The sequence below is a fragment of the Talpa europaea genome, assembly GCF_964194135.1.
Source record: "Talpa europaea genome assembly, chromosome: 1".
NCBI lineage: Eukaryota > Metazoa > Chordata > Mammalia > Eulipotyphla > Talpidae > Talpa > Talpa europaea.
The window spans coordinates 152,601,204-152,615,238 of record NC_140073.1 but is presented as its reverse complement, the minus strand read 5'-3'; the positions used below and the strand labels follow the sequence as shown (position 1 = coordinate 152,615,238).

The following is a 14,035-nucleotide window of genomic DNA, read 5'->3' as shown; positions in this document are numbered from 1 at the left end:
GAAGAAAGAACCCAGCCCAAACTCTAATGGTCTGTTTCATTTAAATGCCTACCACCCTTTCATTTGGTTTTGATATTAAGTAAAAAAGCGAATCAAGCTTAAAGCTGGAGAACACAAAGACAGAGCCAAGATGATTCGTGTGTCTTAGGTATCCAGTAGAGAGTTCATTGTTGTGGCTTTGTCTGACAACCGCAGGTGAGTCACTGTTCTCTGAGGCCCAGGAAATGACTCGCTGGTGTTTAAAACCCCTTATGCCAACCACAGTACCTTTGGGTTTTCACCCTCTGCCCACCTCTCCCTTAGTTGATGAGTGGGAGCAGCAGGGTTAGTGATAATGGGACATTCCAACAGCAACTCCCTGAGGTACATAACCTATCCTCATGTGAACAGGTCAGGGCCTGAGCAACAGGTCAGCATGTCACAGGGTGGGTATTGACAATGGCTCCTGCAGCTGGGGATGCTGGGTGATGCTGTGACCCCATAACCCCAGTCCTGCCTCTCTTACTCCACCTCACACTCCTCCCATCTTGCTTTCATCTCCAGTTCTGCTGAGCCCATGGACACACCCGTGCTCACACACTTTCCAGATCTAGCCAACTACACTCAGCCCTTTTCATTATAGTTCCATTTTCCTATATTTAAAAATCTTTTTATGTGAACCTTTAAAGCCCCGGAACAAAAAAGCAACTAGACAGGGACCGATCCCTGCTAATGGTCCTCAATGTGCTTTTGGCTCTGGAGAGAGAAAACTCTTGTTATATTGAACCATCTCGGCAGTGCAGGACCCCCAGACCATTATGACAACCCCAAACACCCCACACACTGCCAATGTGGGTTGGCTTCTTAGATTGAAATCTTACTAAACTTGCATCAGGGTTGGAGCACTTAATAGCATTCAAGACTTACCTTGCCTATAGGTTTAACTATTTTATTAGAATTTAATAAGTGCACGGGATTCTTAGCAGGATGAGGCTGGGTTTCTAATGCTGCCTGTCAGTGCAGAAAGCCAATAAGCAGAGACAGAAATTGAATCAAAAAGCGCTTTTATTTTTTAGATCACTGCCCACTGAGCTGAGAGCACAGTGGGCATAGCAACCTGAAGAAACTGTTCTGCCATCTCATCTCAAGCTGGACTTTTTATAATGAGTTAGACAAAGACAGTCATAGACAAACAACCATCGGGACAGCTGGTCACCACTGATGCTCCTGGTGTTCAGCCCCCAGAGTTTGTTCTCAGCTCCTGGTCATCTTAACTCTGGATCATCTGATGGCATCAGTGCCCTGCACTCCTTTGGCATCATCAGGACAGGAATCTCAGTTCAAAGTAAGAGTTTTAGTGTAACGAAAACAGCTTATTAGTCATCCAGTGTGTCCTTGTGGCCTCTGCTGCGTGTGCAGATTCCTGTCCTAGGCTGGTGCCTTCCCTGTCCTCACAGCCCCTGTCAAGAAGACTCCATATCACCAGACAAACTAATCTGGGTCCTTAAAAAGAAATTGTTGATATTAATAAATTTAGTTATTATTGAACCTCTTCCAGAACATAGGGTATACATGTTGTAATTAAACTTCTTCTTGGCTTTTTTTCTTCAAAATCAAATAAATTGTTTAAATAAGTTTATAGATGGGACCAAACATTAATTAAAGAAGTCATTAAAAGTCATCTAAAAACATCTCCTTTTATTAGAGATGATACTGAAGTCTTTGCAGTGAAATGACATGCACTCCCAGATACCCCCACAGGGCCATAAGAAAATAGGAATCTGAATGAACTTAAATGGACAAAATGTTCCCAATGGTTGAAGCCATTAGGTGATGGACACGTGGGGCTTATACCCCAGTCTCTAAAGTTCTGTCTTTTCCAAATTCCCAAATAAAAAGTTGAAAGAAAGTAACTGTTAACATTTTCTCTAAAGAACTCATGGAATCTTACATTCTTCTGCCTGGAATGTAAGGCAGGAACATGCGCCTCTTGCAGGTGATCTCTTCGGCTCCTGGCCATGTTTCAGGGTTTTGCAGGACTTTGTGGTCACGGTTCTAAGGTCTTCCTAATGACAGGATTTGAGATGCTTTATCCTTTAAGCCATGCTGCCTCTGAGAAACTGCCATTCGTAATTGGCTTTACCTTTTCATAAATGTGCTTTCCTAGCCATCCTGTAGAACCTTTGAAGGCAGGGATTTAAAAAAATAATTACTGGCAACAGTTCTCAAAGAGTAAAATCTGTTGGACTAGGCCGAGGTTCAAAACCCCACTAGGATGAGCTATCATAAGCTCTTTTTTTTTTAAAAAAAGATTTATTTATTTATTTATACCAGCACTGGGTACAGTCAGAAGCTTGGGAGCATGAGAAAATTCACCAGAGCAGGGAACAGAACAGGCAGACCGACGAAATACACTGCTGAGGGGAGCAGCGGGTGGCAGAAGAGGTCTGTATACCATGTGGGACCGTCGCCAGTGGCTGGGGATCGAACTGGTGCTGCAGAGGCTGCGGGCAGCTTCGCAACCCAGTCCTCAACCACTGCGCCACCGGGGAGGCCCTCATAAGCTCTTAATCTAACTATCAAAAAAAATTTCCGGATACCAACAGTGCACATGTAACTACAAGTCCACCGGCAGAGACGTGTATTTATGGTGTTTCTTTACACCTATCTCTGTGTCTTTCTATATTTTCTTACCCACTGTTTTCTGTTACTTTTCCTTCATGCTGAGTACACAGCTGTGGATGGTGAGAGGCTTGCTGACTGAGACATAGTGTTGTGTTCAAGAGCAAGGTGCTTGACTTGGTGCAAACTACTTCACCCTCCCAATCTTCAGTTTCCTCATTTGTAAAACAGGCATTATTAGTAGTATTGACCCTGCAGGATTGCAGTGAGGATGAATTACTGTACGGGAGAAACAGATAAATGCCTTTTTATAAATATTAGCTTTTTTTTTTGGCCAAAAGGTGATTTGTACCCACCACTTAAAAAACATTTGCTTTTTCTCCTTTTGCATTTAGAGCTTTCATTTGGAAATGTGTTCTGGCATCATATTTTCATTTTACAACCTTCTAGTCTGGAATTTTAAGATAGCTTTTCGTTCCAATGCTTGGATTTTTAGTTCACACGATTATCTTCTCTTCTCGTACCCACAAATCGGCTAGAATCTCCTGGACTATTTCAAAGCACGTAAGGCGGAACAAGATCTCAAATCAGTGCCTCCACACTTGCAGCCTGTAATTTAGACTAGCTTGGCAGGTGATCAAAGCTCAAGCAAATCCTCTCTCTTCTAGTACCGTTGGTTTATTTTTGCAGATCTCAAATTCAAGTGCTAATGACAGTCTTTCATAACTAATAATTCTGAAAGACGAATTTTTGTGTACTTTATATACACCCTAGAAAGATACTAAATGTTACAGTATAATTATGCTGTGTAGAAAATGTCTATGCATAAACATTCTGAAGGAATTAACTCCAAAGTATTAATGGTTCTGTCACTCAAATAACATCGCTACGGGCGGTTTTCTTCTCTTTCTATTTTACATCTTATGTTTTCCAAACTTTGTGTGATAGCTGTTTCCCACTTTAAAAGGAAAAGCCTATTAGCATGTTCTTTTTTCAAATTCATCTCTCTGGAGGAATTTTTTTCTTCAAAGTCAATAAAAATTTGGATTTGATTTAAAGCTATTTGGTTGCACAGGTGTTTCTCAGGCTGTGTGAAACCACCGCGCAGAGAATGTATTAGGTTGGGTTTGTGATTGAACAAGAATGAAGATTAGTAGACTAATATACTTCCCCTTCTATCTCTCAATCTCTTTATCTTCAAGGTGAGGGGGTAGGGCATGGGGTGGACATAGAAGCTTTCTTCTAGCTTGAATATATTGTGACTTAGCATATGGCTCTCTAGCCATTTTCCTGATGTTCGTTTTATAGGTGTCCGGTTGACTTAGGGATATGGTCATCATTTCAAGGAGGCTGAGCAGAGTCTTGTCAATTTTACTTTGCCTTATGTCAGAAGAAAGCAATTGACAGTGGTATTCATCGCAGCTTCTGAGGGTTTTTTTTTCTTTGAAGAGTCATTTATTTATACCTACAAGAACTGGGGTACAGGCTAGAGGTGCAGGGGGTAAGAGGATTCACCAGAGAGAGTGGGGAACAGAACAGGCAGATTGAAATACACTGCTGAGGAGAGCAGTGGGGAGGCAGGAGAGGTCTGCTGCACCATGTGGGTCAGCTCCCTGCCTGGCGGGGAACAAACTCACGCTGCAGTGGCTGCGGATAGCTTCACAGTGTTGTGCTTAACCCCTTGTGCTACCACGGAGGCCCCAGCTTCTGAAGGTTTGGACTAGTGTTTCAACATAAAATGCAACCCTGATGCTGAAGAAAAGTCTCTTTGCACTAAAGACTTTTGCAAAGTAAATGATCTCTGAAATAGGATTCTTTACCGCAATCATTGTTTCTCCGAGCAAATCCAGATTCCATCCAGGAGTGTTGGGGAGACTGTAGCTCAAGGCAGCTGCCTTTTGCATCAGTGCTGCTAACTGCATCAGTCTATGTGGTTTGGGAGTGACATACTTTCTAAATTGTCTCTCTGGTTTTACTCAGGTTATACTGGAGAGCTTTGCCAATCCAAGATTGACTACTGTGTCCTCGACCCGTGTAGAAATGGAGCAACTTGCGTTTCTAATCTTGGAGGATTCACCTGCCAGTGCCCAGAAGGTAGATATGATCATCTTTGTATTTGTTTCGTATCATAAATTAACTTGATCAACTGTGTATTTTAAATTTCTGGAAAAGTCTATATAAAAGAACTTCCTATTTTGTTCCATTTAAATAAAATATAAGATTTTTTTTTAGCTTTTTGCTGGACTAGCTTGAAAATTATTTTTGAATATTAGACATAGCTTGGAATTACTGTGATTTTTGTTTACACATTGAAAATGAACAATTAATACAATGAATTTTTTCTAATGGCAAAATTTCACTTATAAAGTTTCCTCTTTTGTTCAATTATTTCATTTTTGATTTTGATTTTCATTTTGATTCTGATTTTGTTTTTAAATCAACCTTATAATGTCCTAGAAAATTTAAGTCTCCTGGAAAACCTTCTCTTTAGTGCTACTTTTATTTAAAAACCAGTTTTATTGTTGGACTAGTTTCATCCAAACAGGCAGATGATCACAGTCATCGAGCTGGTGTTCAAGGAATAATTTGGTACTTGAAGGAAGTGTAGTCCTCATTTCTGCTTGGAGCAATGCTGTGGACGGGATTCCTTTAAACCTTTAATGTTGTAAGAATAACACGATATTGGAGGGTTTTTCTGCTTTTAACCAACCTATAAGCTCCCAATCCACAGACTTGATGCTGGAACTGCATGAAGTAGGCTGCCATCCTCCGCGAGTTTAAATATAGCGTCTGAGTGTGTAAGAACATCTGTCTGTAAAACTCCCCACAAATGCCCCCTGGCTGAGAGGCCCAGGGGACAGTGGTACAGATACACAGGTGCTGATAAAAGACCACCCTGGCCACCACGGTAACATTTTACTTCTCAAATACATCATTTTTCTAGTTAACAAAGAATTGCCAACCCCTTCCTATACATGAGGTACTGTGCTGGGTTTAAGGTTTAAGGGGTTCAGCAAAGCTGAGAAGCCCCCTCCAGAGGGACACAGATAATTACGTGATTCAAGCCTGTGTAGGTGGGTTGGGCACAAAGGAAATCTTCATGTACCCCTCTGGGTTCTTGTAGGCTGGCAAATAATCAAATAAGCCTCACACAGACTGATAAGAGAAAAAGTCATCAAGAAGTTTAATAATAATGTTGGGGTTTGGTGTGTGGTGTGTGGTATTTCTTGGGTCCCTCTGCGAATGGATTCAGCAGAGTTTCCTGTTCAGTAGCACATGGCAAGTTTATGAAGGAAAAAGACATTTGCATGGACACATGTGGACAGAAAACTGCACTTTGCAAGAGCAAGGCAAAATTACGTACTGCTCTTTGATGAAATTACTCTATAGAATTTATCACTTTGGGATCGGGTTGGTTTGGTTTTCAGTAACCACTGAAAATCTTTTCTGCCCCCACCTCTGACTGGTAATCCTTTCTGCCCTCATTTCTGGGTTTTGACCTTGTGAAAACGTCCATCTTAAATTTTCTACTCTAAGCGTCCATCAATAACCTCTACACTGTAAGTATATATGGGAGGACACCAGCACAACTGAGTAATTTGTCCACATGGCTTCAGATGCCTCTTAAATAGCTTAGCTACAGCAGAAGGACTTTAGGAGAAAGGGCAGATCACTTAGGGAGGTAACCAGGGAAGCCATAGTAGGTAAAGATATGCAGATTCAGGTTCTACCTTTGCTGAGAAGAACTAGATGAGGTCTTCTAGTACATGCATTCATAGAAACTTACATGTAAACATCTTTTTCAAAAGCAACATCTGCTTTCAATACCCCTCCCATGAAACTGACCTTAGGCCAACAGGACATAATTTGGGGTGGGAGGCTTTTATTTCCCTCTACATGTCTTGAAGATGTAGTATAGTGACCTGCTTGGTCTTGGAGATCTGGGAGAATTGCCTGTGTGTGGACACCCTGAGTGAGGAGGAGGGGTGTGGTGAGGTTGAGGGCATCATCAGGGAGCAGAGAGAACAAGGAAGAGGGTGTGTGAGGGGAGAGGCTGCACAGGCTCGTTGGTTGGGTGTGGATGTTTCACCCTCATCCTTGAGGGTAGAGAGTAGAACTTCGGTTTGGAGCCTGGTTTTCCTACTCACTCACTAGCTTCGTCCCTTGGGCAAGTGAGTTCCCATGTTTTAGTGTTTTAAATCTGTAAAATTGGGGCTATGATGATACCCACTTCATAAGATCAAGGATGATGAAGTGAGACAACACAGATAAAGTGTTTAGCACAGTGCCTGCCTGTGCTCAATAAATATTAGCGGTGATATCATTATTGTTTGCCTAATAATGATCGTCATTAAACCAGTGATGCATTTCAAATGGATTTTGAAATCTTCATTCTGGAACAGAGTGGAATGTAGGTTGGGAAAAGACAAGAGGGTGAATAAGGAGAAAAGTTGTTCAAGTCCCAGGAATGGGTGTTAACGGCAGGAAAAGAAGGAACAGAGGATTTGGAACAGAGGGAAGCTGGTAGGTTTGAGTGAACTCTGGAGAGGGTTCTACAGTTGGAGGGTATGAGGGTAGGAAGAGGGAGGTGGCAAGTCCATGACACCTGTCACCTTGTGGCTGGTTGTGCCATTCATGGAGAAAGAGAGATGTGGAGAGAAGCGTTCTACTTCTTGAACAGGTTGAGTGTGAGGAGCCCTGTGATATTCAAGTGGAGAAGTCAGCTGGACAGTTGTACTGTGAGCCTAGAAGCTGGATGTCTGGGCCAAGTGCAAACAGAGTTGTTAGCCTACAGGTGGTGCTCTAAACCTGGGTATCCTCGGGGCTCTCTAGGGACCTGGCCTTTATCAGTGACCCATCAATTTCACTTGATCCACATAAAGACTGGAGGAACTGGGATGATCTAGAATTGGAAAGATGAAGACAAACTTCCCTGCAGTCTTTGTATGGAGACTTTCATCCAGCATTTTACCTCCGTGAGGGGCTGACCACAAAGGGGGCTCTTCCTTTAGCTCCCTCACCATTCTGCAGGGTTCTTGCAGTGTCCAGAAGCCTCTTCTCGAAGTAGATAGCTGGGGATCGCCACTTCAGAAGGAGCCCCTCCCACTGGCTTGCGCTTGGGTGGTAGTTGTGGAAACTAATATTTATAGAGCACTTTGCACTTTCAAAAGAGCCTTTGCCTCCAGGGCACTTTCATATAAGCCACACTGTGAAAACAAGTCTGAAAAGTGCCTTAAATTCACAAAATATTCTGAGGTTCTGAGCAAGCTCTTGACCTCTGCCCACTAACTTTTCTTTCTTCCTTTCTTTTTCCCCCAGTGATTAACATTTTGGCAGGTTTGCTTTATATGTGTGTATTTACATATGTAGTTTTTTTTTTTTTTTGCCAAGTAATTTGAAAGTAAATTATAGCCCTCATGACACCTCCTCCCCACAAATACTATGTATGTTTTCTGAGCATAAAGACATTTTCCTTAGAGTCTCTAACCCCATTATCACACCCAAGAAAATGAATAATTAGCTCCTATCTGGCCTCTTCTCAGTTACTCCTTGGGGTGTTTGTGTTGATTCTGTCTGCCCCGAATTCCCTGGGTTCCCCTTTTAGGGTGGGAAGTGTGTGTTTGTCACCTGTTCCCAGTTCCCTTGCCAGGGCACATTTTTCTCCTTATTTTCCATTATCAGAAAGTTGGTAAACTAATTACAAAAGTCAACACTTAGCTATCGCTCACTGTGTCTACCAACTCATTTGATCCTCAAATGAAGCAAATACTGTTTATATCTTCCCATTTAACAGATTGGGAAACTGAGGCACAGGGGAGTAAATATCTTGTGTGTGATCTCATAGCAGGACATTTAAACCCAGACGATTTGGCACTAGATTTCTTTTATCTCCTTACTTAATCAATATTAGTTTTTTCTGTAGCTTTTATTTAAATGAGCTAACAGCTTACAACACTGTACATGATTGAGGGGACTAGGTTCGCACCTCTTCAGATGTATTACCACAGCACACCCACCACCAAAGCATCCATAGTCTTCCACCACATCCACTGGGCCTCCTCACCCACTTTGTTCCTCCCCCTCCCCCTCTAGTGATCCCAATTCTTCAGCCATATTTCTAGGGTTTGTTTTGCTTTAGTTTTGTTTGTTCCTTTGCTTTATTTCTTTATATTCCACATACAAGTGAAATCATTTGATATTTGCCTTTCTCCTTCTAATTTTGCATAATCCCTTCTAGTTCCTTCCTTGTTTCTGCAAATGACAAGATTTCATCCTTTTTTATAGCTGAGTGGTATTCCGTCATGTATATAGGTCACATCCTCTTTGTCCATTCTTCTGTTGTTGGGCACACAGATTGTTTCCTTAGTTGGCTATTTACAGTGCTGCAGGGAACACAGGAGTGCAGAAAGCCCTTTGAATTAGTTGGCACTAGAATTCTTAACCAATTTCCTATATTATCTCTGAATATATTCTTAAAAACATTTTCTACTTTGTGTATTTTTAAAGATTATCTTTGTAACCATAATTGAGAGTATAATAAAGTTGATTAGGTTATAAAACTTCTAAATGTCTCTGCTAAAAATTCTTACATTGGGAGAAAGCTAGAATTTTTCCTTTTTTTTTTTTTTTTTTTTTGTTTAAAAAGTATAGTGAAATCCTTTTACAAAATCCCTCCCAGATCAGGAAGCTGTTAAAACTGGGTTTTCCCTCTGGATAGTTCTTTCAACACTGCAAGTTGATGGCCTTGCTCTTTTCCATCCTTTTCATCATCTGATTTCCTTCAAGGAACCTTATCTATCTGATCTTGGCAAAATCCTTGGAGGTTGAAATCCTCCCTGGGTAACTGTGTCTTTGACTTCTGCTTCCTTTTTAACCTCTTTTCAAAAGTTCAAACTCAGGCAGACCCAAGAGTCAGCTTGTGCAGTAATTAGCACTTAAACTCTGCTCCTGGAAGATTCCTTCTCTCCTCTGAGTGGATTTTTATCCTTCACGAATGAGTTTTGTCTTTCCTTTGAATTTTTACTCAACTTTTACTAGGTCCATATTTGAAAAGTGCAGTTTCAGATTCTAGTTACAGTGGAGTGTAAAGGCACAAAAGTGAACATGTCATAAGTGTTTTCTTATATTCAACTTATTGAATAATTACAAAGAAAGTGATCAGAGGCTGATTTATTGCCTATGTGTTTTTTCTTTACATCGGCATTGTCTTTATTTATTTATTTTAAGATTTAATTTTTTTATACAAGAGCTGGGGTACAGGCCAGAGGCACAGAGGGGGAGAGGATTCACCAGAGACAGATTGGGGAGCAGAACAGGCAGACAGACCAAAAGCACTGCTGAGGTGAGCAGTGCGCGCCATTGAAGAGGTCTGCCGTGCCATGTGGGAATCTCCCTGGCTGGCCAGGAATCAAACCCACCCTGTAGAGGCTGTGGACAGCCTCACAGTGCTGCGCTCAACCTGCTGTCTTTATATTTAATTTAGGACATTGAGTTCTCAACATTTTAAACTAAATGCATTTTAGTTCTAAAGATGTCTAATTGTATATATCTATGATTATTGCTTGTTAGTATAGAATATGTAGGCTCAAATATATGAATATATTTAAATACATAAATGACTAAAATCTGAATATCACCATCTAGCTGTCATATTTGCTTCTACATCTCAATTTTTATCCCCCCAGTTCCAGGTATTTTGAAGTAGAATGCCACACAAAGACATAATAATAGTGATTATTCATGTGATTGTCTGCACCCTCAATAGTGATGAAAACACTGAGCAGTAGAGTACTGCTGTTTATCTGTCCTGCATGGGTGACCTCTCATCTGGGGTACATATCCTAGAGCCTCGTCATCTTCCTGCCATCTACCTGTGGTGGAAGGCATTTGGTGATCAGAGACCCAAGTGACAATGTGTGGCTTCATGTACTGTTTTGAGAGAATATTATTCTATGCAATGTATTTCAAAAACATGAATTTAAAGACACTTACGAGTGCTACATCTTCTAAAAGATGACAGGGACCTGAAGTTTGTATTAAGTGCTCTTGCACTTCTGTCGTGAGGGCAAGATCATAACCAGGTATGGACTCTGTCTTATGACCATTAGGACATGGCCAAGCCTTTTACCATCATATGTCCCAGATAGTCTAACTTAGAAACTTTGAGAAGCAGTGTCCTCTTTGGAGGTCAGTGGGCCTGAGTCTGGGCCCTGTAGTGATGACAAGGCAGGAGACTGGATTTGTTAAAATTGTGGGTTTTTGGGGTCATGCTGCTTGAGTTTGAAGGCTAGCCCTACCTCTCTTATAGCTCTTTGCTTTTCTGAGGTCCATTTTCCTCATTTAGCAAATGGTGGTGCTACTTGTGGACTTTATGAATTGATATGAAGAACAGACAAAACTCTCAGATTTGTGCCTGGCAAATAGTAAGGGCTGAATAAATGTTGTTGTTGATGATGAAGAATTAGTCACCTTGGTTGGGTCAAATAATTTTTATTTCTTCCGGCCATTGTTTCCTTGTTAACGACGGCCTTTAAAAGACCCTATTCCTAAAAGTCTTTGATTGCAATATAGTCTAGAGTCCCTTGCAGAGTCAATCAGTCCATCTTGTTGTTTCAATAGTGTTTATGAGGAAAGTTTCATAACCTCCAAGAGACTTGAAGGATGGTCTGGGTCTAAAACTTAATGTTGACCTAAAGGTCCTATGAGTCATATCTCAATGTATCAAGTTCCAAGGGTGTAGCCAAACTATTTTTATTTTTCTACATTTTATAGCCTTGAGTATTCTAGCCTTGTAAATTCTTCTGTTCAATTCATATGTCAGTGGCAGTGCTTTTCATCGTAAGGGATTTATAGGCAATAGTCACACATGTCATAAAAATTATCTCTGAGAAAGTGTGCATTGTTCAGAAACTGGGCATGTTACCCAGTAAAAATATGGGAATACTGTAGTCCTGAGATTTGGTTATATTTTCCCAGCATCCAACTATGTATGGTTTTGGTGAAAATACTTGCTTTGGACCATGTAAAACTGCATGTATTTACATAAGAAATGTGCAACCTGTCCTCATAAAGTTACCAGGCCTGAATAAAATAATGTTCTTAGTCTTTTAAAAATTTGCCTTATCCTTAAATCACCCCTTCCTTGTGTGATATAATTTCACTTTTTGGAAGCAAAACAGAGTATTAGGCTTAATAAGTCTGCATACAATTTTATTTCTGTTTGGTGCACACCGATTAATTTTTAATTTACAGCTAAGTTCATGTTTCTTTTCATTCTTTTCTGTTTTTTTTTTTTTTTGGCATAGCATGGTTTCTCTGAGATTATTTAAATAAACAAAAATACTGCAAGGAATCTTGTTTGCTTACTTCTCCCTTCGTGGGGGGTGGGGTGGGCGGTGGGTGAGTAATGGGAGGCTGTCCTCACCGCTGCTCTGTTTTTCTCTTGGGAGCCAGTCTGATGCCATACAGTGTTGAAAGATGGCAGCAAGAAATGAATGAAAAAACCACTAATGATCACTCAGTGCCTTTTTTTTTTTTTTTAAAGAGGTAGGATATACCTAACAGGTAAAACAAATTCTGATTTTACAAGGTGTGTCTTGATTGGCACATGAACATGACAACATTCTTTAAACTTGTTAGCTTGTTGAGCTTTAACTTGCTGCTTCTGTCTTGTGACTCAGGGGAACCCCAGCAGCATCAGCAGTGACAATAACAACGAGACCCCTAGCCCCCCATAGAGTGTCCACTCTGGGTTCAGCTGCTATTGGGCTTGAGGTTATTGTTCAGTAGAACTTCATAGGTAGCATCTGGGGCTCAGGTCAACATGGGATTTGGGTCTGTGTTGAGTCACTTATTACCTGGTGACCTTGAATAAGTAATCATGAATTCTCCATGCCTCAGTTACTGCACCTGTGGAGGTTTAGGATGGTATTAATACCAACTTAAAGAGGTTGTTATAAGGATGAAGTGAGCAGACAGTGCTTAGGACAGCGCCTAGCAAGAAGTAAGTGATTTGCATGAATGTTACTGTTGAATCCCCATGACAGCCATCCAGGGTAGATCCTGAGGCTGCAAGATCTGGGGAGGGCTATGCTATCAGCCCAGCTGTCTGATTCTGGAGCCCATGACCCCCACTGCACAAGCTCCTCTGGTCAACGTCTGCAATGAGTGACAGTTGGCTGGGTGCAATCTGCTGGGACTCTAAGTTTGTGGAGGGCAGCAATGATAAGCCTTTTTTTTTTTTTTTAAATTCCATTTAAGTGCTTGTGAGTTGCTTGTTGAATGGATGAGCAATATCATGACTTCAAATGGGAGGAAACTATAGCTAAGGTGGGTTCACCAGGGTAACCAGGTGACATGCATTGGTTAGACTCGATGCCAAAGTAATCCCAGCAGGGAGGGGTTTTAGATCTCATCTCATCCAGTTGCTTCTGTACCCCATTCAGTGTGGTTCTGGGCTGTCCACAGATTTGGGCAGAGTTCACATGCCCATTTGGGGATTCCCTTCTCTGATTTTCTTTTTTTCAAGCCTCTCCCTCACTTCTCAAGTTGGGCCTGTCTGGGGCTCCTTTTCAAGTTTCCATTATATGGAAAGAGCAGGTTCTATGCCAGTGTATCCTCTCCCCTGTGGCTGCCTGCAAGGTGGGGTGCCCCAAACCTGAAATTCACCCCGTGCTGGCTGCTGCTTCCATGTTTGACTCCCCTCCAAAACCCTTTTGCCTTTGCTCACTTTCCACAGACTTAAGGTAGATTTTGGGGGATATGTGTGTGGAGATTACAGTTGTTATTTGTGGGACTCTGTTTGCTAAAAGCTTACTTCTCCATATCAGAAGCAGAATGTCCATACAGTTTTTCTTAAGAGCAATCACAAAGATCCCTCATAATAGAAATACTAGAAGTAAATATAATTTTTATTTTTTTCTGCAGCAGGATTTGTTTCCTCACACATACCCCTCTTAGAACACAAGAATCAGAAGTTTGGAGTGAAATTTTTGTCAAACCTGCACCAAAATATCATGCGATGTGGTCCTGGGTCTTATTCTTAACTCATCAGCTTTCGTATCTGACTCCTCCAAGCCTCACAGAGACTCAGGCCGAAGAGAAAGTTGAACAAGCAGAAAGCAGTAGAAGCAAGAGAGTGCTGGTTGCTGTATCATTTCTCGGTTAGTTAAATAAACCTTCGTTCAGTCCTGCTTCCCTGGTTCTTATCTCCTGGGACCTCATATCCTGCTGACAACAGCACCTGAAGGCAGATACTTCATGCTTCTCCTTATTAATAGAGCCTATTTTTGAGCTATCACCACCCCCCCTTCTTTTGAATTGCCCCAGTTACAGTTGGATGTAATTTATATGAAGAATTTGTCATTTTTACACAAATGACACTTTCAACTTCCATTGTCGTTTTCAATTTCCGAGCAGTCTGCACTGAGTAATC

The 14,035-nt window shown here is 41.3% G+C and overlaps 1 protein-coding gene across 1 annotated transcript in view; it reads left to right on the top strand.

The window, feature by feature from the left end:
- The window catches only part of DNER (delta/notch like EGF repeat containing), a gene marked incomplete at both ends in the record, with an annotated part of 252,537 nt that overhangs the window by 173,123 nt on the left and 65,379 nt on the right, over positions 1–14,035 (top strand). The window contains one exon of the mRNA XM_084235240.1: positions 4,582–4,695. Within this exon, the coding sequence (XP_084091366.1) occupies positions 4,582–4,695 (114 nt within the window). The remainder of the gene's footprint in view (positions 1–4,581; positions 4,696–14,035) is intronic.